Here is a 27,980-nt window from a genome sequence, read left to right as displayed (position 1 = left end):
TTCCGGACCTCCATTTCTTTATGGCGTATTTTATAGACCTTTGTCTGCATCCTTGTTTTTAGCTATCTCCACTTCTGTTGATTGGGATTGACGTGTAGTCATTTTTGTCTCCTCTCTCTGTCTTTGTGTTCTACAGTTCTGACATGGGTGCGTACGACCTTAGCTGTTTTTGCACCCTAGAATTGAACAAACACCTGCAGTATACCTGGTATTACCTTGTACTGTCTACACTGACTCAGATGCTGTCACTGAACTTTTTGCTCTACACTATTCTCAAGCATGTGTTTCTGAGAATTATCAACCTGCCTTTTGTGTCTTAAAAACAGCAGTGAGAACAAAACCAATTATCTTTTAGTATACGTCACCTGGAGCCATATAACACTACATTCAGTGATTGGGGATTTGTCAGTGTTCTCGCTCACTGCTCAGATACAGCACCAGGGCCGGCCCACATCCACAACCAAATGAAAAAGCACTTACCATGGACTGTCAGTGTCATATCCTTGCTATCTTTAACCGTATCTGGAGTGAGGACGAGTTCCCATCGCAATAGTGGGAAAGCATCATCGTCACAGAAATGAAGCTGGGTAAGCACCCTCTAGCAGTGGACAGTTATCACCCAATAAGTCTCATCAATTTTCTACGTAAGTTGTGTGAATGCATTGTGAGCCGGTGCTTGTGTTGGCTTCTCAAGTCTCAGTGTCATCTGTCTCCGTCCCAGGTCATCAGTAACACCCTCCTTGTATCCTGACGACTTTTGCCTCTACTCTTCCTCCTCTAGTGTGGGTGTCACTGAGCGTCGACTGCAGGGTGCCATATGAAAGGTGAGCATGAGCTTCACTCATGGCTTTATGGCTTTCAATTTTTGCCCCCCCTCCCACTCAACTTGCATCATGCACATCTGTTGATGTCGTACCATTCATCCACAACCACAAGTTTACCTCAATGACTAACTACTTAATATGGTGGAGACTTATCACCTTTTAGGACTGGTATTCGATTCTCGGTTGACATTGCTTTCCCATCTTTGCCAGCTTAAGCGAAAGTACTGGCTCCACCTTAGCAAACTTTGCTGCTTGAGTAACACTAGCGGGGTGCAGATTGCACTGCCCTTCTGCAGCTCTACAAACCCTTGATACAATCCCACCTCGATTATGGGAGTTTGACATACGGTTCGGCATCGCTTTCAGCTTTGCGGATACTGGATATGATACACCCGTGTGGGGGTTTGGCTTGTGACAAGAGCATTTAAACTAGCCCCATGAAAGCTTACTTGTGAAGGCTGGGGTCTTTCCATTGTGGATCAGGCACCAACAGCTGCTTGTCTATTAAGCTACCCACATTTGCAGCTCACCTAAGCAGCCAAACTACCATCTCCTCTTTCCAAAGACAATAACCCATCCCCCACAACAGTGGTCTCAATCAGAGATTATGATCGCAATCCACATCTGGTCTATCCTCTCTGAGCTTGAGTTGTTTCCTCTTCCACCCTTCCTCTGGACTGAACCCAGTACATCTCTGTGGTGCATCCCTCTGCCACAGAGTTGTCTTGACCTATGACAAGGTCCAAAAGACTCAGTCCATCCTGCCAGTTTTTCTCCATTGTTCCCACATCCCAGGGTTCAGAAGTCATCTATGCTGATGGCTCAATGGTTGCTTATATTAATGCGGGATATACTGAACTGTTCTCCTTACCAAATGGCTATAGTGTTTTCACTGTGGAGTTGGTAGCCATTTCTCGTGCTCTTGAGCATATCCGTTCCTGCACTGGTGGGTTTGTTCTTATCTGCAGCAACTTTTTGAGCAGTTTGCAGAATCTTGACCAGTGTTACCTACACCATCGCTTGGTTATTGCTATGCAGGTTTCCCTTTATACACTTGAACAGTGTAGACGCTCAGCGACCTTCATCTGGACCCTGGCCCATTTCAGGATCCGGGGGAATGAACTTGCTGATAGTGTGGTCAAACCGGCTCGAGATCAGTATTTTGGAAACAAACCTCTGATCAGTATTATGCCATCAAGTTTTAGGTGCCGGGAATACAGAACGGCTTCTCTGACTTCACCAAAGGAACTACAGATGATAAAGAAGACTACAAATCTGTGGAGGTCTTCCATGCAAGCCTCTTGCGAGGCCATAATTTGCTGATTCGTGGTCATCTCCTCCATAGCAAGGACCCACCCCAATGTCATTTTTGGTGCCCATTTGATGGTAGTCCACATTTTGCTGGCCTCTCTCAATCTACTACCCTGCAGCAGACTCTTAATCTCCCTGACTCGCTACTGCTAGCTGTGCCCAGTGGCTGACCAAGTTTTACATTTTATTCTTGAAGGTGGCTTTTACCACTCACATATCAGCTTGTTGAAAGGTTGGCAGAACACTCTTTGCCCAGATCAAGCTTCAGCTGTCTGGATTTGGTGGTTCAACACGGTTCTCACCCTTCCTGCTCTTTTATTTTTCTGCCCCCACCTCTTGTGTAGTTCGTTAGACTTGTTCATCTTTTGCCTGTCTGTGCTTCTCTAGCCCTGCCTGTGTTGCTAATCTTTCCAAGGCAGTCTTGGAGTAGAGTACCTCTGGTAAACAATGGGGGCTGTGGGATGTATGGTCTCTCATTGGACTCTGCCTTCAGGGGCTTCTGGCTGCTCCCTAGAATTGGCACCTTTCTTACCTTTTTCCCTCTGTCTCCCTTTCTTCTTTTCATTCCTTATCTCAGCCACGCTGACATTGGTAGGCCTTGGGGTTTTCTTCCCCTGGGTAATGCGTCATAAGATATCTTTGATCTACAGTCATATAGATCTGTAAGGGACTAATGACCTAGCATTTTGGCCCCTTTAAGCATAAAACCAACCTACCAAAGATGCAGGGGCGTAGTGGGGGCAGGATAGGGCTGCTAGGTGGAGCATTGAGAGACTGAACAAGAGAGGATGAATGGGTGGGGTAAGGTTGTGGAGAGCAAAAGAGAAGGCGAGGGGGGGGGGGGGGGTGTTGACAGGATAGAAGGCGTGTGTAGTAATGGTGTGGGAGTAGGGAAGGAGTTGGAGGACAGGGACTAGCGAAGGTTGAGGCCAGGGGAGTTACAGGATCACCTGCACATTTCAGAAAAAACTGGTGTTGGTAGGAAGGATCCAGATGACACAGGCTGTAAAATAGTCATGTGGGTAATTTTGGGCAGCATGTTCAGCAGCTGGTAGGTCCAGCTATCTTTTGGCCACAGTTCTTCCAGACAGGCAGGTTGTTAACTGTCATGCCCATGTAGAAAGTGGCACGGCAGTTGCAGCTCGTTTGTAGATCACATGGATGCTTTCATGGGTAGCCCTGCCTTTGATTGGGAAGGAGATGCCTGTGGCAGTGGGAGGGATATGAGACATGAGGCAGTAGGTTGGGAGCAGGGGTGGAGTAGGATAGGACAAGAATACAAAGAGTACTAGGGAAGATTTGCAGTACAGCCTTTATTTATTTAATTTTTTCTAAGTAATTTCTGGCACATTGAATACACCCCTCCATCCCCTGAAACTAATCCATAAACCAGTTATCCCAAGTTTCTGTAAGGAGCAAGGCACACTTGTTGTCCCAAGCCTTCAGGAGGTCCTCATCACTTGAAAGCTGCACTCCTTTCAGCTTCATTTTTACTGTGCAGTTACAGTGTAAAGTCACAAGGAGCAAAGCCTGGACTGTAAGGAGGGTGCTCAAGAAGTTTCAGTCCTGTACCATGCAAATATTTGATGCATGCTTTGCTGTCATTTTCTTCTTTACTGATTGGGATTTTATGATAGCTCTGGGTGTGTCGTCATCTTCAAAGGCTCAAAATTTGTTTCAAGTGTTAGTCGGCACGTCATAGTAGTGCAGTCAAGTCTCATCAACTGTTAGTGTTTTTCACCATACTGAGATTGTTCCTTAGAAATCTTCTTTAACATCTCCTGGTACCAAGTCTTATGTTGCGTCATCTGCTCTTCCGTCAGTCTGTGCAGTCCCCAGAGACAATAAAGTTTCTTTACTTGCAAATGACCAATTACTAAGGTATCATCTGTATGCCTATGTATCACTTGACTGTGTTCGTGTAGCATTTTCCTCAAGAGCGTTGATATTTTCCTCCGTAACTGATGATGGTGGCCTTCCTGTTCTCTCAACATTCTTCAGAGTGAAATGTTCTCTTTGGAATCCTCTGTACTACCTGAATATAGTATGATGTGGACACATATCACCGAGTGCAAGAGTAATTTCTTCAAAGCACTGTTTATGTTTAAACTTCGTTGTACCACCAAACTGCATGAACCTCACTTCATGATGAAGATGCCATAGCAAGCACTCCAAACTAACCCTGCTAGTGAACGATTGTGCCCAAAGACTTGGCACAGTGGCTACTATGCAAGTATGAACAGAACAACAACCATCCTTCTGGGACTTATTGTTGCATCATGTATTGCAAAACTTTCATAGTACCCTGTGTGTTGTGTAGGTTGAGTGGGCAGCAGAATACCACTCGGGGGGGGGGGGGGATATTTCTCATTTCAGGACACAATGAGAGAGAGTCAAAAACCTGGCAGCGAATCCGATTCAGTTTCTCTAGTTGTGGATGATACTGAGACACAAGATGAGTGCTCTTTTGTGGACCAACCTATGCAGTATTCTTGGCTATTCCTACTCCACTCCCACGTCCAACCCCTTGCCTCATGACTCATTTTCCTGCGATAGACCCAGATGCGAAACATCTCCCATATGTCGTCCTACTAACACCCACCCCTATACTGTCACAGACATCTCCTATCTCATCAAGAGTCAGGGCTGGCTTTGAAAGTAGCCAAACTAAGCTGCAAGCAGTGTGCCACTTTGCACATGGGCATGACAACTAACAAGGTGCTTGTCTATGTGAATGGCCACTGCTAAACTGTGGCCAAGAGACAGCTGGCCAATACAGAATACTCCATTTTAATGACTGCTTCACAGCCTGTGCCATGTGATTTTTACTACCAACGCCAGCTTTTCTGAATTGTGCTGGTGAGAACTCTTAACTACTACAACAGATCTCATTCCTGTAAACCCCCTCCCCCCCCCCCCCCTGCCTCTCACCCCCCTGGCCTCAATCTTGCACTAGTCGCTGTCCTCTATCTGCCCATTCCCTTCCTTTGTCCCACTCAGTCTTACACAAACTACCCATCCTGTCAATGCACCTATACATACTTTCTGCCTCCTGCCTCCCCCCCCCCTCCCCCCTATCCCCACCTCTCCTGGCTCCCCAAGCTTCTCCACACTTCCCCCTCACTAAGACCCCCAACCGGTCCTCATCATGTCCGTGCACACTCCCACAGTGTGTGTGAGTTGCACTTTTGCAAGTATGCGTGTGTTTCTATTTCAGAAGAAGAAGTGCACATGGATTTTAGCGATCTTTCTCATAACCCCTCCCCTATGTTGTTAGTAGCAGTCTGTCCTTACCATGTTGTTATTACAGACTGTAGTCTCCACTGTTTGACATTTCTATGAAACTATATTTGAAAGAAAATTCTCGGAAGAAGCAAACTGTTTTTGGAAATTTTAAGGATACTATAAGAAGTAAGATAGCAATAGACAAAAAAGCTTATGAAATGGTGAAAGTTTTGTTTACAGTGAAAAGAATTCAGATAGAACCAAGAAAGAGGTTTAGAAAATATTTTAACTGGAGTGTAGTGTTTTGTGGCAGTGAATCAAGGACAGCTGAAAAGAAAGAAGAAAAATTTTTTATAGTTTCAAAATGTGGATGTGGAAAATATGCTTACAATAAAATGGACTGGTAGAATACGAAATAAAGATAGCTGGGACATTATTGTGAGGAGTTGTTAAAGTTAAGATTTCAGGGAAGAGGATGGGTTGTGATGCTTGATGACTTCAGAAATAGACGAAAGTTGCCAGGAGATTAAGGAAAAAGAACATGACAGAGGAAAGTGGAGATAGTCCTATCAGTGCATGTAACAAGACAAATCTACTTAAAAACCACGAAAAGGGCTGAGATAACCACAAAATTCATAGAAGTGGCAAATAAGATACATATTCTTCATTGGCCTTTGGATTTACGAATGTTAACAATTTCTTGCTGTACAGAAACTAAAAACTTGTTTAATAACTGCAGCAGAGTATGTGGCTCCTCTCTGATACCTAGGCTGGAAGACAAAGTTTAATAGGAACTATATTCTATTTCTTACGTATTATTTTAATTGTGCAAATCACAGTTCACCGGAAAAATGTGTTTATTACTTTGAAAGGGCATCTAAAAGAGGTGGAGGTATAACTGGACACAATACTCTTAATGCTAACTTCTGCTGTACTTCATTTACTTTATGCTCTTTACTCCAGAAGAGAATTCTGTCATGTGTGATTGTCAGTATCTACTTTTGGTACCAGAGGGTCCTGGTAATTTCTTTGAAATAGTGTAACATGACTCTTTAGGAGAATAAAACTTACTCACAGAATGTGATTACCAGACATTGTCACAGAGACTGTGTTTAGTGACAGCATTAATTGAAACAGAAAAAGATTGTCTACAAAAAGAGGAGAATTCTTGAATGCTAAATGCAATCACTCAACACACTGATTTCCACTCGGAAAATCTTTGAAAGCATAAACAAGATTATATAAAAATCTCCTAACTCAAATCTAGAAAATTGAACAGTGGAAAGTCCAGGTTGGAGTATCAGCAACAATATAAAAAGACTAGATTATTTAATTGGATAGATAAAACCTCTACTCACCAAGTGGCAGCAGAACACACACATTAAAGACTGTTGTGACTGGCAAGCTTTAGGAACCAGTGGCTTCTTCTTTAGGCAGAAGGGTTGAAGGGGAAGGGAGAAGGGTGAAGGAAAAGGATGGGAGATTTCTAGGTAAAAGGGTAGGTTTTGGGAAACTCACCTGGAACCATAGCTCAGGGGAGACTTATCGTACGGGATGAGAAGGAAAGACTGATTGTTGGGGATTGTATGGGACGAGATTTGAAAACCTGAGAGCTTAATGGTGGAAGACAGGGTAATTTGCAAGACAGAGATTCCTGCTAAAATATTGTGCATGAGAACCTGCGGAGTTCTGAGAAACTGGTGTCTGGGGGAAGGATCCAGATGGCGCGTTTGGTGAAACTGGTGTCGAGGTCACGAATGTCATGCTTTATAGCGTGTTCTGCAACAGGATATTGCGAGTTGCAGTATATTACCATCTGCCTATGCCCATTCATCCATGTTTTAATAGTAATTCTGTCTTGCATATTACCCTGTCTTCCACCTTTAAGCTCTCAGGTTTTCAAATCTTGTCCAATGCAGTCCCCAACAATCAGTCTTTCCTTCTCATCCCGTTCGGTAAGTCTCCCCTGACCTGCAGTTCTGGGTGACTTTTCCAATATCCACCCCCTTTTCCTGGACCCTCCCAGTCCTTTCCCTTCCTTCCCCTACAACCCTCCTGCCTGAAGAAGGAGCCCCAGGCTCCAAAAGCTTGCCAATCACAGCAGTCTTTAATGTGTGTGTTCTGTCGCTGCTTGGTGAGTAGGCTATTTATCTGTCCAATTAAATAATTTTATCAATAATGAAAAGTCTAGATTGCTACTCACCATAAAGGTGACTTGTTGATTTGCAGACGGGCACAACAAAAAGACTGTAACACACTGACCATTTGGCCAAAGCCTTCTTCTCAGGAAAGAAAGCACACACACAGACATTTGCACAAGACAGCACACATCACGCACATATTGGCACTGTGTCCGGGTGCTCTGACCAGCATGCAGTGGTGTCGCATTGAATGCAAGCAGCCATCCAGAATGGGGCGGGGAAGGGGGAGGCGTAGCAGGGAACAACAGGTGGTGCGAGAGGAATCAGTGCTGCCTGGCGGAGTGTGCAGAAGCTAGATTTTAGCCAGACAGAGTTGCCAGGTGTAGTGTCAGGATACTGTGTGGAAGGGGAGAAGACCAGTGAGTGCGTTGGTAGAGAGCGGAGCACAATGAGGGGGGAAGGCATGTGAAGTGAGAGGAGGTGATAGGAAAGCAAAAGTGGAAACTGTTGGGTGGAGGGTGTGGGGACAGTATACTATGGTAGCTTGAGTCCGGGATGACATCTGCAGCAGAGATGCGTTGTAAAGATAACTACCATCTGTGCAGTTCAGAAAAGCTGGTGCTAGGGTGGGGGTGGGGGTGGGGGGAGGATCCAGCTGGCCTGAGTTGTGAAGCAGCCACTGAAATTAAGCTTATTATGTTCAGCTGAACGTTTTGCTACAGGGTGATCCACTTCACTGTTGGCTACAGTTTAGTGGTGGCTATTTATCCTGGTTGACAGCTGGCTAGGAGTCGCACCAGTATAAAAGTCTGTGCAATGACTGCAGCAGAAATGGTACATTACATGGCTGCTTCCACAGGTGGCCCGGCCTCTGATGGAATGAGGTAAGCCTATGACAACACTGAAATAAGAAGTGCTGGGTGGGTGGATTGGGCAGGTGTTTGGACATGGGTCTTCGTCAGGGATATGAACACTGTGGTAAGAGGTTGGGATTGTGTGTGACGTAGGGATGGACTAGGGTGTTGTAGAGGTTGGCTGGACGATGGAACGCACGTTAGCAGGGGTGGGAACAATTTTTGTCATGATGTCCCTCATTTCAAGGCATGATGATAGATAATCAAAGACCTGACAAAGAATGTGGTTCAGTTGTTCCAGTCTGGTACTTGGTGATGAAGGAGGTGCTCATTTGTTCGTGGTTCTTGGGGGTGTGTGGGATGTTGTTGGTTGTGGTCCTCAGTCTGAAGACTGGTTTGATGCAGCTCTCCATGCTACTTTATCCTATGTAAGCCTCTTCATTTCCGAACAACCACTGAAATCTACATCTTTCTGTACCGGCTTATTGTAGTCATCTCTTGGCCTCCCTCTAAGATTTTTACCCCCACAGTTCCCTCCAGTACTAAAATGGTGATCCCTTGATGACTCAGAATGTGTCCTATTGACCGATATGTTCGTTTGATCAAGTTGTGCCACAAATTTCTTGTCTGCTCAATTCTATTTAGTACTTCCTCATTAATTATGTGATCTACCCATCTCATCTTCTGTAGCACGAAATTACAAAAGCTACCCTTCTCTTTTTATCTAAACTGTTTATCATCCGTGTTTAATATCCATACATGGCTACACTCCAGACAACCTACAGAAAAGACTTTCTAACACTTAAATCTGTATTCAGTCTTATCAAAGTACTCTTCTTCAGAAATGTTGAGTCACAGATAGGCACAACAAAAAGACTGTCACTGAATAAGCTTTTGGTCAACAATGTCTTTGTCAAACACACACACACACACACACACACACACACACACACACACACACACACACACGACCACAGTCTGTAGCAGCTGAAGCCACACTATGAGTAGCAGCAGAGCATGATGGGAGAGGCAACAGGGTGGGGGCAAGGAGGAGGCTGGGACGGGTCTGGGGGTGGGATAGCAGGGTGGGGGTGGGGGACAGTGAAGTGCTGCTGGGAAGTGTACAGAGACCAGGTGGAGAGACGGCAAGGCAATTATCTGGAGTCGGGAGGTTAGACGGAGAGCGGGAGAGAGGTGGGGTAACGGAAAAGAAGAGAGGTAAAGAGTGCATTGTAGAATAGAGGGTTGTGTAGTGATGGAATGGGAACAGGGAAGCGCAGGTGGGAGAGGACAATGACTAATGAAGTTAAGGCCAGGAGGGTTACGGAACGTTGGATATATTGGAAGGAGACTTCCCACCTGAATAATTCAGAAAAGGTGGTGTCGGTGGGAAGGATCCATGTGGCACAGACTGTGAAGCACTGATTGAAATGAAGGATAGCATGTTTGGCAGCATGTTCAGCACCAGGGTGGTCCACTTGTTTCTTGCCCACAGTTTGTCAGTGTCCATTCATGCAGACAGACAGCTTGTTGGTTGTCATTGCCACATAGAATCCAGCACAGTGGTTGCAACCTAGCTTGTAGATTACGTGACTGGTTTCACAGGTAGCCCTGCCTTTGATAGGATAGATGATGTTTGTGACTGGACTGGAGTAGGTGGTGATGGGAGGATGTATGGGACAGGTTTTGCATCTAGGACTATTACAGGAATATGAGCCATGAGGCAAGGGGTTGGGGGCAGGAGTTGTGTAGGGAAGGGTGAGTACACTGTGTAGGTTCAGTGGATGGTGGAATACCACTGTGGGAGGATTGAGAAGGATAGTGAGCAGGATATTTCCCATTTCAGGACAAGATGAGAGGTAGTCAAAACCCTGGAGGAGAATGTAATTCATTGGTCCAGTCCTGGGTGGTACTGAGTTACGAGGGGAATGCTCCCCTTTGGCCAGATGGTGAGACTTTGGGAGGTGGGTGGTGACTGGAGACTGGAAAGATAAGGCACAGAATATTTGTTTTCACACAAGGTTGGGATGATAATCATGGTCCATAAACGCCTCAGTGAGACCCTCAGTATATTTCAAGAGGCACCACTCATCACTACAGATGAGACGGCGTGGCTAGGCTGTATGGAAGGGACTTCTTGGTAGGGAATGAGTGGGAGCTGTCAAAGTGGAGGTATAGCTGGTGGTTTGTAGGTTTGATATGAACAGATATAGTGATGTAGTCATCTTTGAGGTTAAGGTCAACAACTAGGAAGGCGGCTTGTTAGGTTGTGTATGACCAGATGAAGCCAATGGGTGAGAAGCTGTTGATGTTCTGGAGGAATGTGGATAGTGTCCCCTCAACCTCGGCTTGTTAGGTTGTGTATGACCAGATGAAGCCAATGGGTGAGAAGCTGTTGATGTTCTGGAGGAATGTGGATAGTGTCCCCTCAACCTCGATCCAGTTCACAAAAATGTCACCAATGAATCTAAACTAAGTAAGGGGTGGGTGTTTAGGAAGGATTCCTCTAGGTGGCCCATGAATAGGTTGGAATAGGATGGTGCCACATGGGTGTCCATAACAATACCCCAGATCTGTTTGTGCATAATGCCTTCAAAGGAGAAGTAACTGTCGGAGAGGACATAGTTGGTCATGACGGTTAGGAAGGAGGTTGCTGGTATAGAATCCATTGGGCATGGGTAAAGGTAGTATTCTATAGCATTAAGGCCAAGGCTATTGGGGGTGTGGCATCAATAGTGATGAGCAGGTCATCATGTGGTAAAGGGACAGGAACAGTGGAGAGTCAGTGGCAGAAATGGTAGGTATCTTTAATGTAGGAAGGTAGGTTGTAGGCAGTAGGCTGAAGGAGTTGATCTATGACAGCAGAAATTCTCTCAGTGGGAGCACAGTAACTGGCCACAATGAGGTGTCCTGGGTGGTTGGGTTTATGTACTTTGGAAAGCATGTGGAAGGTAGGAGTGCAGAGAGTGGTAGGGGTAAGGAAACATATGGACTCCACATAGAGATTCTGAGATGGGCATAAGGATTTGAGGAGAGACTAGAGATCCTGCTGGATTTATGGAGTCCTTCTACGAGATAATCCATGGAGTTCAAAACAACAGTGGTGGAGGCTTTGTCAGCAGGTAGGATTAGAAGGTTGGGATCAGTTTTTAGATGGTGGACTATGGTTCTTGCTGCAGATGTGAAGTTAGTTTGCATTTTATGAGATTTGGAGAATGATGGTGAGGCAAGGTTTGAGGTTAAGAAATTCTGGAAAGTTAACAGCGGGTGATTTGTGGGCAGTGGGGGTGGATCACGGTTGGATGGGGGAGTGAACCGAGTCAGGCAGGGTTCAACATTGGTCTTTGGCAGAGTCTGATTGGTGGCGAAAAAGTGTCTCCCTGAAGGGACCCGAAGAAGGAGAGAAGGTCTTTCACAAGTACTGCATGAATGAATTTGGGAATGGGGCAAAATGTGAGGACTTTGGAAAGGACTGATATTTCTGCGGGGTTAACGCTTTCAGATGGAAGGTTAATGACAGTATTTTGTGTCTGTTTATGTTCTGGATTCTGTATGGTGGTGGGAGGAAGTTTTGGAGGGTGACCTCAAACTTTGTTAGTCATTGTCCTCACCCATCAGCCCCTTCCCTGTTCTCATTCCAGCACTACGCAGCCCTGTATTCCACCAATGCACTTTTCACTTCTCTCCTTTTCTGCTACCCCACCTCTCTCTCACTCTATGTCTAATCTAGATGCGCTCACCTCTCTCCACCTTGTCCCTGCATGCTTCCCAGCAGCACTTCACTGTCCCCCACCCCTACCCTGCTATCCTTCCCCCTCCCCACTCCAGCTTCCTCCTCCATACCCGCATCTAGTTGCCTCTCCCGTCATGCACTGTTGCCGCTGTTCGTAGTGTGGCTCCAGCTGCCACAGACTTTGGTTTTGTGTGTGTGTGTGTGTGTGTGTGTGTGTGTGTGTGTGTGTGTGTGTGTGTGTCGTCTATTTCTGACAAAGGCCTTGTTGGGCAAGAGCTTAGTTTGTGACAGTCTTTATGTTGTACCTATCTGCTACTCAGCATCTTCGCTATATGGTGAGCAGCAACTATCCCTCATAATATTGTTACATCCCATCCAGGATTTTCCGTTGTTAGATTTTACCTGATGGCTTTTCTTCCATCCTAACCCAGTGCTGTTTTCCTTTGTTATTACTCTGAAGAGCCAATGATACTGGTACACCTGCCTAATATCGTGTAGGTCCCCCATGAGCAGGCAGAAGTTCCACTACACAACTGTGCATGGACTCAGCTAACATCTGAAGTAGTCCTGGAGGGAACTGACACCATGAATCCTGCAGGGCTGTCCATAAATCCATGAGTATGAGGGGGTGGATATCTCTTCTGAATAGTACATTGCAAGGCATCCCAGACATGCCCAATTCTGTTCATGTCTGGGGAGTTTGATGGCCAGTGTGAGTGTTTAAACTCAGAAGAATGTTTCTGGAGCCACTCGTAGCAATTCTGGACATGTGGGGTGTCGCTTTTTCCTGCTGGAAGTGTCCAAGTCCGTTGGAATGCACAATGGACATGAATGGATGCAGGTGATCAGACAGGATGCTTATGTACATAACACCTGTCAAAGTTGTATCTGGACATATCAGGGGTACCATATAACTCCACCTGCACATGCCCCACACCATTACAGAGCCTCCAGCAGATTGAACAGTCCCCTGTGACTTGTACAGTCCATGGATTCATTAGGTTGTCTCCATACCCATACACGTCAATCTGATCGATACAATTTGAAATGAGACTCGTCCTACCAGGCAACATGTTTACTGTCATCAAGTGACCAATGTCGTTGTTAACTGGCCCAGGCAAGGTGTAAAGCTTTGTGTTGTGCAGTCATCAAGTGTACACGAGTGGTCCTTTGGCTCTGAAAGCCCATATCGATGATGTTTCATTGAATGGTTTGCATGCTGACACTTGTTGATGGCCCAGCATTGAAATCTGCTGCAATCTACAGAAGGGTTGCACTTCCGTCGTGTTGAACAATTCTGTTCTGTCATTGTCGGTCCCATTCTGCAGGATTTTTTTATGGCCACAGCAATGTCGGAGATTTGATGTTTTACTGGATTACTAATATTCACAGTACACTCGTGAAATGGTTGTACGGGAAAATCCCTATTCTACACTACCTCGTAGATGCTACACTTGTGTAGCAGCAGTAACAGATCTAACAACTGCACCAGGCACTTGTTGTCTTATATAGTCGTTGGCGACTGTAACACCGTATTCTGCCTATTTACATATATCTGTATTTGAATATGCATGCCTGTACTAGTTTCTTAGGAGTTTCAGTGTATTTTCTAATGCATTGCTATACTCAGTGTCCGTCCTTCTATCTCTTCTTTCCTGTGCTTCTCTTGCTGCCTTACAAATTGCACTGCATGGTCTGCTTAGGATCCAACTGTATCACCCATCTTGGCCGCACACAACAGATGGCTACAAGACCACACTGATTGTTGGTGAAGCATCTTATGTCTCACATTACTCCCACCGATATAATTAAACCTGTACCGTCAAATTGATCACTCTCCCTGCATCACTCTCCCATATTTTCAAGTGTAATCCTCGCACCTTTCCAGTGCCACATGATCTTTTCTCTCATCCTACCAACCCCACCCCACCCCTCACTCTGTCTCCATTTCATTCCAGTTTGCATCTACTAATTTCACATCATCCATTCACATATGCTGTCCCCCTTCTTCACAGTTGTCCGCCCTCAGACCTGCAACCCACACTAATTTTTTTTAAAATTTATATCTTTTCTGTGATCTCATTGTGACTTCACAACAATTTTAGTGAGGTATTGCATTTCACTATCGTTATAGTCTCTCAGATATCATTCCCCCCACCCCCACCCCCTTTTACATCCATTTCATATTTTTCCCACGTATTTGGGTGTATTTTTGCAGTTTTTTCAGACGTCATTCTACGTTATTTACATATTTTTCCGAGTTTTTTTTCAACACCATCTGGCCACAGGGGAGCATTCCTCTTGTAACTCAGTACCGCCCAGGACTGAACCTACGAATTACATCCTCCTCCAGGGTTTTGACTACCTCTCATGTCCTGAAATGGGAAATGTCCTGCCCACTATCCTTCCAAGCCCCCCTTCCCCAGGGGTATTCCACCATCCAGTGAACCTATGCGATTTACTCATCCATCCCTACACAACCTCTGCTCCCCAACCCTGTACCTCATGGCTCGTATTCCTGTAATAGACCTAGATGCAAGACCTGTTCCAAACATTCTGCCGCCGCCACCACCACCACCACCACCACCACCACCACCACCACCTACTCCAGTGTGGTCACAAACAGTCGTGATTTACAAGCTAAGCTGCAACCACTGTGCTGCATTCTTTGTTGCCATGACAACCAATGAACTGTCTTGTCTGCATGAATGACCACTGACAAACTGTAGCCAAGAAACAACTGGATCTGTTGTTGAGCACTCCACCCAACACGACATTCTTCATTTCAATGACTGCTTCACAGCAACCTGTGCCATATGGATTCTTCCCACCAACACTAGCTTTTATGAACTGCGCAGGTGAGAACTCTCTGTGCAATATATCCTATGGTCCCATAACCCTCCTGGCCTCAACATTCATTAGTCATTGTCCTCACCCATCAGTCACTTCCCTGATCTCATTCTAGTACTACACAGCTTTCTGTTCCACCAACATACTTTTTACATCTCTCTGTTTGCACTAACCAACCTCTATCCCACTCTCCTTCTAATCTCCCAACTGCAACTATCTGTCCTACCCTCTCTTCACCTCGTCCCTGCATGCTTTTTAGCAGCATTTCACTGTCCCTCACACGTACTCTGCTATCCATGATCCTCTGGCCCAGCCTTCTTCGTACCCCTGTGCATTGTGGACAGAGTGGCCAAAGATAGTGGTCATGTGTGAGTTAGGTGTGCGTGCATGTGTCATCGTCACCATCATTGTGTTGTGTTCTATAATCTGTTCTTGAAGGCCTGAAATAGTAAATGTGTCTAATGTGACAGATGTCTATTCTTAATTTAATTTTTTTTTTACATGGATTCCTATCAGTCTTTATCAGCAGCTTACCCAAGCAGACAGAGAAGTGTGGGAATAATGAGACATCAAAAAAGTCTTGGATTTCAAAAGGACTCAAAATATCATATGCAGGGAAAGTGAAAGTATGTAAAATGCCTAGTACAAATGGATATGTGGGATTGATTTTATATTACAAGAAATACACTGACTGGCACAGAAAATGTAACACTTTGAGTTCTTAAGAAAATTATTTTAAATTTTAGTCACTTTTATGATACTAACATAATATCTTATGATAAAATATTTTGAGGAAGCTAATAAAGATAGGGCAGGTGTATTTTGGATTCACTTCACAGACCTCTCGTCGCATCTTCTGAAGCATGCATCAATTCCTCCTCTACCAATTGTGGCATCAAACCTTTCAGGCATATTCTTATTAATGCATTGATGCAGCACTCCACTCATTTCAGGAGCCCCCTCGAAGATTCTGTAGGTTCTCTGAGTAGTACTGATGGGCCCTTCTCTCCAGCTGACCTCATACATCCTCAATAGGATCCAAATCAGGGCTTCAAGCAGGCCAAGCCATATCATGAATCTTGATTTCATCCAAGAACCCCTGCCCGATTCTCACAACATTTGGGTATGCATTGTCAAGCATTACTGTAGTTCAAAACCACAACCAGTAAATGGAGTGAAAGGCACAACATGTTCTACAAGGATTTCCTCCACACTCCGATGTCAAAGGGAGGCTCCTCTTAGAAGGCGCCCAAGCTCCATGAGAACTAAATCTATTCCTAAAGTCATATTGATTCATGGCATCAAATCTCCACCCTGGAAAGGTGTCCTGACTGTCCCCCAGAGCCTCTCCCTACAGTCAGGTTATTGCAGGCCAGTTTGCAGCTCATTGGAGAACAGCAGTTGCTCCCATTGTAGTACTCTCAACCTGCGATATTCCCTTGCGAAACATAGTCAGCTGTGTGATGGTCTCTGGTGAGTTCTGGGTCTATAGCAGGTGTTCTGGATTGAAGATTGGTTTCTCCCAGTATTCTTTGGATGGTTCTCTCACAAAAACTGAACCTCTTGAACTTGGTGGAACTGATTTTGTGCTTTGGCGAGAGAGGTATGATTGTTGGGAGAACTTCAAGTTGTAAGAAGTGTTTGTCTTGTGGCGATGTTGCTCTTCTCGGACCTGATCCTGGTGTCCTTGCCTGAACTGCAAAAAAACAGTGTCTTACACTGTTCTGGCACATGTTGCAGAGCTGAGCCTGACATGCCTCATAATGAACCAACAGCCCTGTTATGGCAATTGGTAGTCCAACACATGCTTGACAGTTGCCAGTATCTGCTGCAATGCCTTGGCACTGTACTCCCACAGATTTTCCCACAAATAGTTATGGCACTACAGAAGGGTTGGTTGATAGGACACATCCTGAGTGGCAAAAGATTATCAGTTTGTAATGGATGGAAATGTAGGGGAGTTTGTGTAAAAATTAGAGAGGGAGGCCAAAGCATGAAAACAGTAAGCAGTTTCAGATTTCTGTAGGGTGTGGTGGTTATGCGGAGATGAAGAGGCTTGCACAGGACAGACTAGTCTGGAGGGCTTCATCAAATCAAATTCGGACTGAAGGCCACAACAGTAATAACTCTTGTCACTTACATCTGTATTCTGCAAACCACAGTATGTGTAGTCTATTAATATGTACCCCCTAGATGTGTAATGGTTGATGGCAAATTCCAGTGACTGACTGGCTGTGATATAATCAAACAACACGCAGATAACTTTTTTTATTTTTATTTTTTTTTTTGACGTGCATTTTATTGTGTTTTCTTGTGTTGAATTTGAGCTGTTAGTTTTTGTATCAAGTACCGTTCATGTTCAGTTATTCCTGTACTTCGGAACAATTTTCTACTAAGCCAATATCTTTCATATGTGCTATATCTCTGTCTGTGGAATTCTGTTGCTAATAAGTGCTGAATCCAACATGTGCCTTATCAGGCACGCTGGAGGTTTATTTTATTTACTATGTGGCTCTGAATGCTCTCCAGATAGTGAGAAATAAGAGGTCAATTTAGGCTCCACTAAATCCAATATTTTGAATCATATGTGGTTTGAAATTATATAAGTGAACAAAATTAATGGAAAATTTGCTGTTTTCACTTTCACATGAAATAACTGCTGTTTATTTACTTGTGATTTCATAATATTTAAATGAACCCATTGATAATAATTGTGCGTAGAGAAAACAACCCTGAAATTTTATCAGTAAACTGTCATCAAAGTATTCCTAATGAAGTTCCCGTATTTGCCAGCCTCCAGGAAAGTTCTCACACTCAGATTTTTCTTGGGACCCAGAGCTGGCTGAAACCCAAAGTGGAAAACTGAGAGTCATGTAATGTATAATGAACAGGCAGATTAGAGGCCATAGGAGGGGGAGTGTTCATTGGAGTTGACAATTGAGGTCGAAGATGAGTATGACAGTGGAGTCACCTGGTTGGTCACTTATAACAGTTGTAGGTGAAACTAAGTTAATTGTTGGATGTTTTTACTGGTCACCTGATTCCGCTGTGATAGTTCTACAGTTATTCAAAAAAATTATATGGTCAGTAGCGTGTAAATACCCAGGTCATCCAGCACTGCTTGGAGGCAAATTTAACCTGCCGAGTGTAGACTGGGATGTCTATGGATTCATTGCGGGGACTACAGACGGACAGTTACACAAAATAATTTTGAACAGATTTTTATAATGTGACTGTCAACAGCCATTAAACAATGTATAAGTTGCATATTTGAATCCTCAGCTGCTTTTGTTTTAAACCCAAATATCTATCGGTTTCAGTCTTGGACCATCTTCACATATAAGAGTTAAAATGATTTAAGCCACCATATTGCATTAGTCATAACTTAAAATGAGTAGCACATGCCATGAATGTAAATAAATGATGCAGTACTTTAGAAACAAACATATGAATACTGATCTGTATACATTTAGTATTCATATGTTTGCATCTAAAGTCCTGTGAAAAGCTGCTGTTGATAGATAGACTCTGGATGATGCAGGCTGTGAAGCAGTCATTAAAGTGAAGGATAAAATTGATGGATAATATGACTTTTGTATATCATGATATTGCCTTTGAAAGTATTTTCCAGTTCCTAATTATGTTAGATACACAATAACAGAATTCCATCCTTGATGTTTCCCTTCTTGGTTAGCTTACTTTCTATATGTTTGAAACCATCTACTCCTTTAATAATTGTTTCATTGCAGCTTACATCATTCATTCTCTGTCTGTTTTTACTGATGTCTGTAACTAATATATACTGTACTTCAGTTGGCAGAAATATCATTTTGGGCACATTTAGTTACAGCCGCTATGGTAGCATTTAGTCACCATGTATACTTTTGCACAAGAAATTGCTTATTTCTTGTAAAAAGTAAAACATGTAAATATTTGTGGCATACAGGTTTCAGTACAACACTTCAACAGGAAATGGTCATTTTGTTGACAAGAGAAGAATAATTAGAGGACAATGCTGTGTTATGTTAAGCAAAAAAGTGTTTAGTTTTAACATTTTGTTTATTGTCAAGTAGTTGAGCTTAATTTGGTTGCAGTTAGACTTTGATTCTGCTCAAACTATCAAAATAGTAGACACTTCTTTCTTTTTCTTGAGCTACTTATTTTTGTTCAATAGTCAGATAACTAATACACTCTGACAATGATTGTCTGCTGATAAATATTAATAACTATACAACTCTCCACTTTATGAATGGGCTGTGCCATTTTGACTTGGTTCCTCTAGCAGTGTGCTGCAACACTGTGATGTGAGGATTTCAGTGTGTAACAAGACAGTAGAAATGCTACCTGCAGATAAACAAACAATTCATTATGTGAAACTTCCTGGCAGATTAAAACTGTGTGCGCGACCGAGACTCGAACTGGACCTTTGCCTTTCACGGGCAAGTGCTCTACCATCTGAGCTACCAAAGCACGACTCATGCCCGATCCTCACAGCTTCACTTCTGCCAGTATCTTGTCTCCTACCTTCCAAACTTTACAGAAGCTCTCCTGCGAACCTTGCAGAACTAGCACTCATGAAAGAAAGGATACTGTGGAGACATGGCTTAGCCACAGCCTGGGGGATTTTTCCATAATGAGATCTCATTCCAAAATGAGATCTCATTCTGGAATTCATTGTGTAACTGTGTGTCTTTTTTTTTTTTTTTTTTTTTTTTTTTCAGGGTGATGACTGCAACTTTTTGAATATCTTTCATAGGTACTTTTATGTAGCTGTTTTTGGACAAATGTGTTCCCATTTTTTATTTAATTGGTTTGACCTGCGAAGGAGCACATGAAATGACTTATGTCTTTTATTCTTTGTTTCCAGTGTTTTTCATTATTTCCATATGTTGCTAGCGTCTTTCTTTTTCCATGTTGCACCTGTCTTTTTATTTGTTTTATCTTGGAAACACTTGAAACCTTTTACTTTTGATCCGAACTTTTCACTTTCTCCTATTTCTTCCTGTGTTATTTACATTTCTCCCAGGTCTGCCTTAACTTCTTTGATCCCTGTCATGGATGCTTTTTGGTTTCTGTCAAAAAAAGTTAAAAATTCTTTTTGTATCCTCTTTTCGCCTAGCCATTTTAGGTGTCCATAGACTAAATATCTTCTTCTTCCTCATCGTATCTGATGTTTATTCTGTTAGTTTTACAGTTGCTTTATTGGTTCTTCATTCCCATTTGCCATTCTCACATTAGGTCCCAAGACTTTCGTGATTATTTTTATTGCCTTCTTTTTTATTTCACCTAATTGTTTAGCTGCACTTAAGGAAAGGCAATCTGGTTACTTAAGGAGGCACTCTGGTTACTCAAGGAAAGGCAATCTGGTCTGTGGGCAATGCTGTAGTGCCAGAGTTTTGCAATTATTATTGTTCTTATTATTATAATGTGTGATTGATAAAATATACTGTTACTGCAATGAAATATTTGTTGCTTGTGTAGAAAGTGCTGCTGATTAATTGAACAGTTAAATGTGAAGAGGCCATCCAAAAATTTATATTCAGACTTGCACTGAACATGTCAAGGGAATATGTAATGACCTCTGACAACAATGACTTTCTGTTACAGTAACTATAAAGTTACAATGAGCAGATATTCAAGCGACTCAAACTCTAGTCGAGGAGAAGATCATTATCGGAAGAAAAAAAAGTCGAATAGAACTGGAGGAAGGTAAGACAAATGCATTTTTTTTTACTAATAAAATTCTGTTTCTAATTGAGAATGCTGTTTGATGATGATTACTGTTCCAGGTCAAGAAGCTGTTCATACTCCAGCAGTGACAGTAGTTATTCTAAACGCCACTCACGAAAGCACAAGAGGGGAAAACATCACCACTCTCATAGTAGGGATCATTATGGCAAAAGGTAAAATTTTAAAGAAGTTGTTAATATTAAATTTCCTTTTAAAACTGAATTGTCTTCCAGAACCTGTCCTTTACTTTCCAGAATGCTCAATGACCAGTCACACTCAAAAAATAGGACCCATAGCAGGCGATCCAGAGAGAGATCGAGGTCACTATCAAGAGAGAGATCACATGACCGTATAATATCCAGATCTAAAAAGAAGGTTAAAAGGCATTCTAGGTCCCGATCTCCATCCAAGTCCAGACACAGATATAGATCTTATTCGAGATCACTATCGAAAGACAAATCGAGATCACGTTCACGTTCTGTACAGAGATCCCTCTCACAGAGTTCGAGAGACTCCCAGCTGTATACTAAAATTAAGACAGAGAAACAAGATCAAAAAGAAAACAGTGAAGTTAATGAAGGACAGAAAGAAAATGGAAAAAGTTTGAAAGAGCAAATTACAGAAAGTGCAGAAAAGATTCTCGGGATTACTGGTAAGTATACTGTAAAAAAAGAGGTACCATAAAAACTTCTAACAGTTAAACATGTAAATCAAGAACTTGAAGTTACAGGAATCACTTCTCTGGGACCATCACAAAGTGTTTTGGACAAATTGAATAGTCCAGGATTTGAGCAGAGATCATTTGTATCAACAAAATCTGCTGGGAGAATACCGGATAAAGCACTGGAAGTTGAAGTAGAAGCACCTGCTCCGCCACTGTTAACAAATGATGATGATCCAAAAAGTATATTTCACTCAAGAGTAAGTATTCATAAATTTTCACTTTTGTCATGTGCTATAAGTATATTCCATATTTTGTGAGGAACTAAATGCTTCAACACGGTGATACTGCAGTATGTTAGAGACTTAAAGTGAATACAGAATTTAAATGTCTTTAAAAAACAAACAATGAGGCTGTCACAACCATATACTATTGCTTCAAATATTTTTTGACTCACTGTCCAAAACACAAGAGGACTATGTTGCTGAAGGCAAAAATTTGTAAGTGGCGCAATACAGATCGGTCTCAGATGCAGTTTCATAAACCCTTGGCTTCAAAATAATAATCTGCAAAAGCATTCAAGAAAATATAGTATGTTCATGAAATAAATAACAAATGGAAAAAAATGTGTCATACATTTGCAAGTCTGGCAATAGACCAAGTCTATCAGATAGATATTAACGTACTAAATCTGTCAACAAATAAGATTGTTGAATGGCTGAAGAAGACAATGTCAATGATACGACACAGAGAGCAAACAGTTACATGTAGTGTAGGCTTCTCATCCAGGCCGTGGAAAGCGAAGTGAGGTCTATTGGCTGCCATGTCATCCTCTGCCTTGCAGCTTCATGCAGATGCGCAGTATGGTGGGGCATGTGATTGGTACACTGCTCTCCTGGTTCTTTTACAAACTTTCTAGACCATGGAGTCACTACTGTTTGGTCGGGTAGCTCCTAAGTTGGCATCATGAAGCTGAGTGCACCCCGTATCAGTCCTCCCAACAAGGAAAAATACTTGGCAGTACTGGGAACTGAACCTAAGTCCTCCATATGGCAGCCATGAGATGAATACACTAAGCAGATTCAAAAGGATGTGGGTTGCAGTAGGTATTGGGAGATGAAGAAGCTTGCCCATGGTAGAGCAGCATGGAGAGCTGCATCAAACCAGTCTCAGGACTGAAGACGACGACAACAACAACAACAACAACAACAACAACAACATAAGTCTCAAGGGAACATTATCGTTGTGGATCTTCGGCACAGCAGCAGTGAAGACAGTCACTTGTTCCTGACAATGACGGTGGAGCCTATCATTGAAAGCTTGAGATTTGACGCGGCAGGAAAACCGAGAATGTTTTACATGTAAGTGCCATCGTGAAAGACTTTGTTCTCATATATCTTTCCTCTATGGGGGGAACATCGCACGCCAGGTTCGTCAACTGGAGAAGCTGCACATCAAATATACGTAGTAGTGGGGTAATTATGCATTTCTACAACGCTGTCGTGATAAGGAGATTTTGCCTGAGGTTGCTGTGGATAAACATCTTATCAAGTCGGTTGGAGTGAAGAATATATTACAGAAGACAAAGTGCAAAGAAAGGTTACAACACACAAGGTACGAATTAGATTTTAATGCACTAAGTTTATATAGTTGACATCTTTTTGTTACCTACAGTTCTCTCACCATTTGACTGGGAGTGGGTCGGTATGACGATGGATGCTCATCAAAGAGCTAATCTTAGCAATATATTGGCTAAACAAGCAAAGAAATTTGAGCGTCTTGCAGCTATGCAAAGATCAGAGGGAGTCATCATATAAAACAGCAACAAAATAGGAAGATTCCTGGGTGGACGGGGTATAAGACCAATTTTTCGTCCTAAGAAAATTAAGGAGATGGTGCGCCCTATTAAGGACAGTCTCAGCCTCAGGGTCCCTGTAATTTATAATAGCCCCTGTGAGAGTGGACACAGTTGCAGAGGTCAGACCATTCATGCCATTTCCGATTGCTCTGGAGAACACCATTGGCATATTAAAAATAGAGAACTGGAGAAATCGGCAATTGCAGAGCGTAGTCTCACAAACAATCATAAAATACTGTTTGATGAAACAAAAATTTTTTCTCGTGCCTCCACATACTGGGATTCTGTTATGAAGGAGGCTGTTGAAATAAGAATGAGCAAGGAGACCTTTAATGGTGATAGTGGATACTATCCGGGCAGTGCATGGAACTAGCGCTCGATGCAGAGAAGCAGCAGAGACATTGTTCAAAAAGATTTCAGGCTTGGAGCCAATTTTCGTAAACTTCGTTGCGTGATATTTCTGCTGGAAAACTGCCAGCCATCTTCAGGTGAGCTGAAAGAGGACTGACGAAGACATTCTCTGCTCCACTTATATAGTGCGCTGATAGTACTGCTGCACATGTGTTGCAATTGCGGAGACAAAACTTTGATTTTGGCCACTGCAACAATTTTTTGGGACACCATTATCAAAGAATCAGTTGAAATATTTGCCAATTGAATAAAACATGGAATCCCGTCATCTCCGAAATTTGCTCGAAACGAAGATGCCAGAAGACTTCAGTAGCTGCGGTCAGTGACAATACCGACGGCAGCTGAGTACTGCAGTTCCACCAGTTGGTGCGCTGCTGTTGGGCAATGTGGCCCTTCTGTCTCCGCAATTGCAACGCATGCACGGCAGTACTATATAAGCTGGAGCGGAAAACGTATTCGTCAGTCCTCATTCGTCTCACCTAAAGTTGGCTGGCAGTTGTGCCAAAATATCGTGCAGTGCAGTTCACGACCACCAGCTGCAACTCCGAAATCTTTTTGAACTATTGATTCACCAGGAAAATTTCATATTTTACAGCAGAAACATTCCTTCCAAGATTTACGTTCCAATGCAAGTGGTGGCACTACCAGTACACACATTGACACTGTGTGCGACAGCAGTACGTAATCGCATACCAATCACAAGCCATCCACAGGCTATGTAAGGCCAACACAGCAGCAGTGAAGACAGTCAGTTGCTCCTGATAATGACGATGGAGGCTATCGTCGAAAGCTTGAGATTTTATCCCGAATTGACGCAGCACGAAAACCGAGAATGTTGTACATAGAAAAGTCTTATTTGTTCGTGTTATTATTAGTTTCGAAAGCAGAAATGCAATAGGTGTGATACACATTCTGAACCATGAAATATTTCAACACTGTCCCAACTAGTAGCTCTTTCTCTTTGTAGGTTATTTGTGCAGGTAACAGCAGCAGCATGGTACTCATTTTCTGGAAGCGAATATCTTTTTAAATAAATTTGTTGGGGATTAACATGTTGAATGCCTTAGGCTTAGTGATGGATGTTTCATGGCCATTCCAGGCAGAGTGTCAGATGTATGGCTCTGCTGTGGCCGCTGGCACCCAACATGTTAAACCTTTCAACTGTGTTACCATAAGAACATAATTACTTTCTTACTTACCTACCTCTGGTCTATTTCTTTTACATTATTTGTAAAAGTATTTAGGCACCTAAACGTTTTTAGCTGTGGAGCTTGTTTAGGAGACAAATTGCTCTGATAAAAAGAATGCGTGCCACGGAACGTAGATGCTGTAGCATTTGTTTTACATACGACCTTTGTCAAATAATTAAAAAATGAAACATTAAGTAGTTGTCCATTTTATATGTTCAGTGTGTTTTTAGAGACTTAATTTGATTTTTTCTGGTAGTGCTGTAGTCATATTTTAGCACAAAGACAATTTGACACTGAAGGATTTGTTGCGATGACCGATAGCAATTGTATCAACACAGAGAAAGGCTAAAAATCGTAGATTGTTCCTTTTATTTACAAATTGACTGCATTGTTGATATTTCGCCTCAAGGCTTCTGGAATTGGCTTCATCATCACTTTTAATGCAATTTTATATGTAACAAATTTTCAGCATATGTGAATCAGGAGACTGCAACATATTCCCGTTTTGTAGTGTTGTACAGGAACCACATGATGATACTTTCAGCAGCATGCTTTGTATTATGAGATAAAGATAAACTGTAGACCTAGCAGAGTGGCACGGTAGTCACATTTTAGTTCATGGAAGTGCATTTTGCTACCTCAAAGAAAATGTCTTCATGGGCAGCTGTGACAGCTTTAAATTAAAATTATAATTATTCAATTTATTAATGTTGTGTAGGAGAAAGGATTTACAGTCGTGATTGGAAAGCTGGTGAAACATGCAAGCAAAATGTTAAAGTTGAGCATGTCTATGATGTGCAATGATGGGAGGGAAGATAGAATGCTAAGTGGAACTGGATTCAAGAACTCACCCCTGGAAAAGAAGAAATGAAGTGCACGAAGTCACTGTCCCAGGAAGAGTACAGATAAATTACTATTATTATGCAACTAGCTCTTAGCTGTGGCTGCACTTGCATATTAGTAGTTTTGTTGTTACGAGTCTCGGTGAATAAGCAAGCTGCTGTACACAAAGTACCATCAGGTGCCCTCATGTGTCTTATCTGTTCGGGTAAGCACAACTCATGATGTCCCAACACATGATGCATCAGCATTTAAAAATATTTGGTGCGTACTGAACAATGAATGACCGAAATAGATGAAAAGATTATGCTTGAGGTTTGTTAAAGTTATTTTTAAAAAATCTTATCACAATATGAAAATAATCTATTTAGGGAAGTTCATGTGAAAGACCAGACTGAAAATTAATTGTAGCAAGTCATTTATTCAGAATGGACCAGCAGGACTGAAAGGTCTCGTTCAGAAAACAGTTATATAAAGAGGACATCCTTAAGTTTCTAACTGGAATCTTTATATACAAAAGCCATTATTTGAGGAGAAATTGTTGGGGAAAGTTGTTATTAATTTACCTGATGATGGCTGCATTGTACGAAGAGTAATCTAAAGAATTTTGCAAGGTTATAGGCTCTTTTGTGATGAATTTCACAAAATGAAACTGACTATAAAGAAATCTAACGTTAATATATGTACCAATTGTGACCAGATAATTTAATTTGGAATCTAAGATGACGTAGAAATGAAAACTGATTTACAGCAGTAAAAATGGTCTTATAGACATTTGTAGTCCCTAATATCAACAACTGGGATCAACAGAAAATGTGATATGGTATCTGTTTCGGTGCAAACAACAGTGCTGAAACTTGAGTTTCTGCAATTTGCATGTTGGCCCCCCACAGGCTTGTGATATGTTGTGTGGCACTTTTACGCGATAATGGGTGTACGATTCTGCAATGTTATGAAAACGATCTGTCATTGTTGTGAAACTGGTTCAAAAAATATTCCTACAGTTTGCATTGCTCTTAAAAATCACCTACAGCAAAGTAGAGACCAATGATCAACCTTTCAATTGCAGAAGAAGATAACTACAGAATACTGTTCTACAGCATAACACTGTTTGAGACTGGGAATGTTGGCAGTACTGCACTTGATCTCACAAGAAAAGAAGTCAGATTTACTGTTTCTCATGTAATTCATCTCACCTATTTTACTTGGATCTAAAGACATAATCTGATATAGGAGAAAACCTGTATTTACAAAAGTGAATATGACTATGGGGAAAAAGGAGATTATTATTGAGAAACAAACTTAAGTGCTCTTGTAAAACATTAATTTGAATTTTGTTTCTAGACTTATATCGAGTTACTTGACGTACAGCTTCTAATGGTTGACGTCTTTTTATTGTAGGAAAATAGTAAGCAATGTGTAATTTATGAACCTGGAGTTTTTCCAGTGGTTTTTGTTGATCAAAATGTTATACCAAAGATGGCGCCAGGCCCTGATACAGTGCCAGTTAGAATGAATTTTTTTTTCCTTGTAGCTTTTATTTATTGAGAATTTCTACAGCAGATAGTCTTGTGTGACAGGAGAGAGCACAGGACACTTGTTTACAAAACAGGTAAAAGATGGGATGCACAGAATGATTGAACAGTATTTGTGGCACACACATGTTGCAGGATTGTGAAGCATATTCTAAGCTCAAACATTGAGATTCCTGGAGGAAATCGAGCTGCTCTGAGAATCAGCATCAGCATGGATTATTGGTTGGTTGTTGCAGTTAAAGGGATCAAACTGTGAGGTTATGAGTCTCTTCATTCCTCAGGAGGGGGAGACAAAATGCAACTCCTGGGAAGCTTTGTCAGCAAAATTCAATAAGACAGAAATAAAATCATGGAGAAGGAAGAAGGGGTAAGGTGGGTTAGCTGCTCTGCCCACAAAGAAGTTAGAAGTGCCCGGAGCATATGGATTCAGGAATACTTGTGTGACACACAGCTTGCCGTATTTGTACACACATTTTTCAGTCGGTGGGTGCTTATGAACAGGAAGATCCTCTCCTCTTAGGTTCGCAAAGGGCATTTAACACACGATCTGCTACTAACCAAAATACAATCATATGGATTTTTGTTCGCATGTATGCGATTGGCTTTATGAATAATTTGACTAATAGAAGCAAGTATGTTATACTGGGCAGGGAATGTTCAGCAGAAACAAAAGTGGTATGAGGTGTGCCTCAAAGAAGCATATAAGGCCACTAGTGTTATCAGTACACACATCCTGTTAAGATGGTATCAGCAGCACTGTAAGATCGTTTACTGTTTTTTTTTGTCTACAAGTCAGTATTCTCACTGAATGACTTCA

General features: G+C 42.3%; 1 protein-coding gene across 5 annotated transcripts in view; it reads left to right on the top strand.

Annotated features, from left to right (window-relative positions):
- The window catches only part of LOC126267103 (serine/arginine-rich splicing factor 4-like), a 36,753-nt gene that overhangs the window by 6,378 nt on the left and 2,395 nt on the right, over positions 1–27,980 (top strand). For 3 of the 5 annotated variants that reach the window (XM_049971998.1, XM_049971996.1, XM_049971995.1), the window contains exons 2-5: positions 20,546–20,647; positions 20,728–20,841; positions 20,923–21,320; positions 21,393–21,589. In XM_049971998.1, the coding sequence (XP_049827955.1) occupies positions 20,562–20,647; positions 20,728–20,841; positions 20,923–21,320; positions 21,393–21,589 (795 nt within the window). In that variant the 5' untranslated portion in view covers positions 20,546–20,561. The remainder of the gene's footprint in view (positions 1–20,545; positions 20,648–20,727; positions 20,842–20,922; positions 21,321–21,392; positions 21,590–27,980) is intronic. The other 2 variants (XM_049971999.1, XM_049972000.1) reach the window with 1 other exon arrangement.

Source organism: Schistocerca gregaria, chromosome 4, assembly GCF_023897955.1.
Source record: "Schistocerca gregaria isolate iqSchGreg1 chromosome 4, iqSchGreg1.2, whole genome shotgun sequence".
Lineage (NCBI taxonomy): Eukaryota > Metazoa > Arthropoda > Insecta > Orthoptera > Acrididae > Schistocerca > Schistocerca gregaria.
This window is presented reverse-complemented; position numbering and strand designations above follow the sequence as displayed.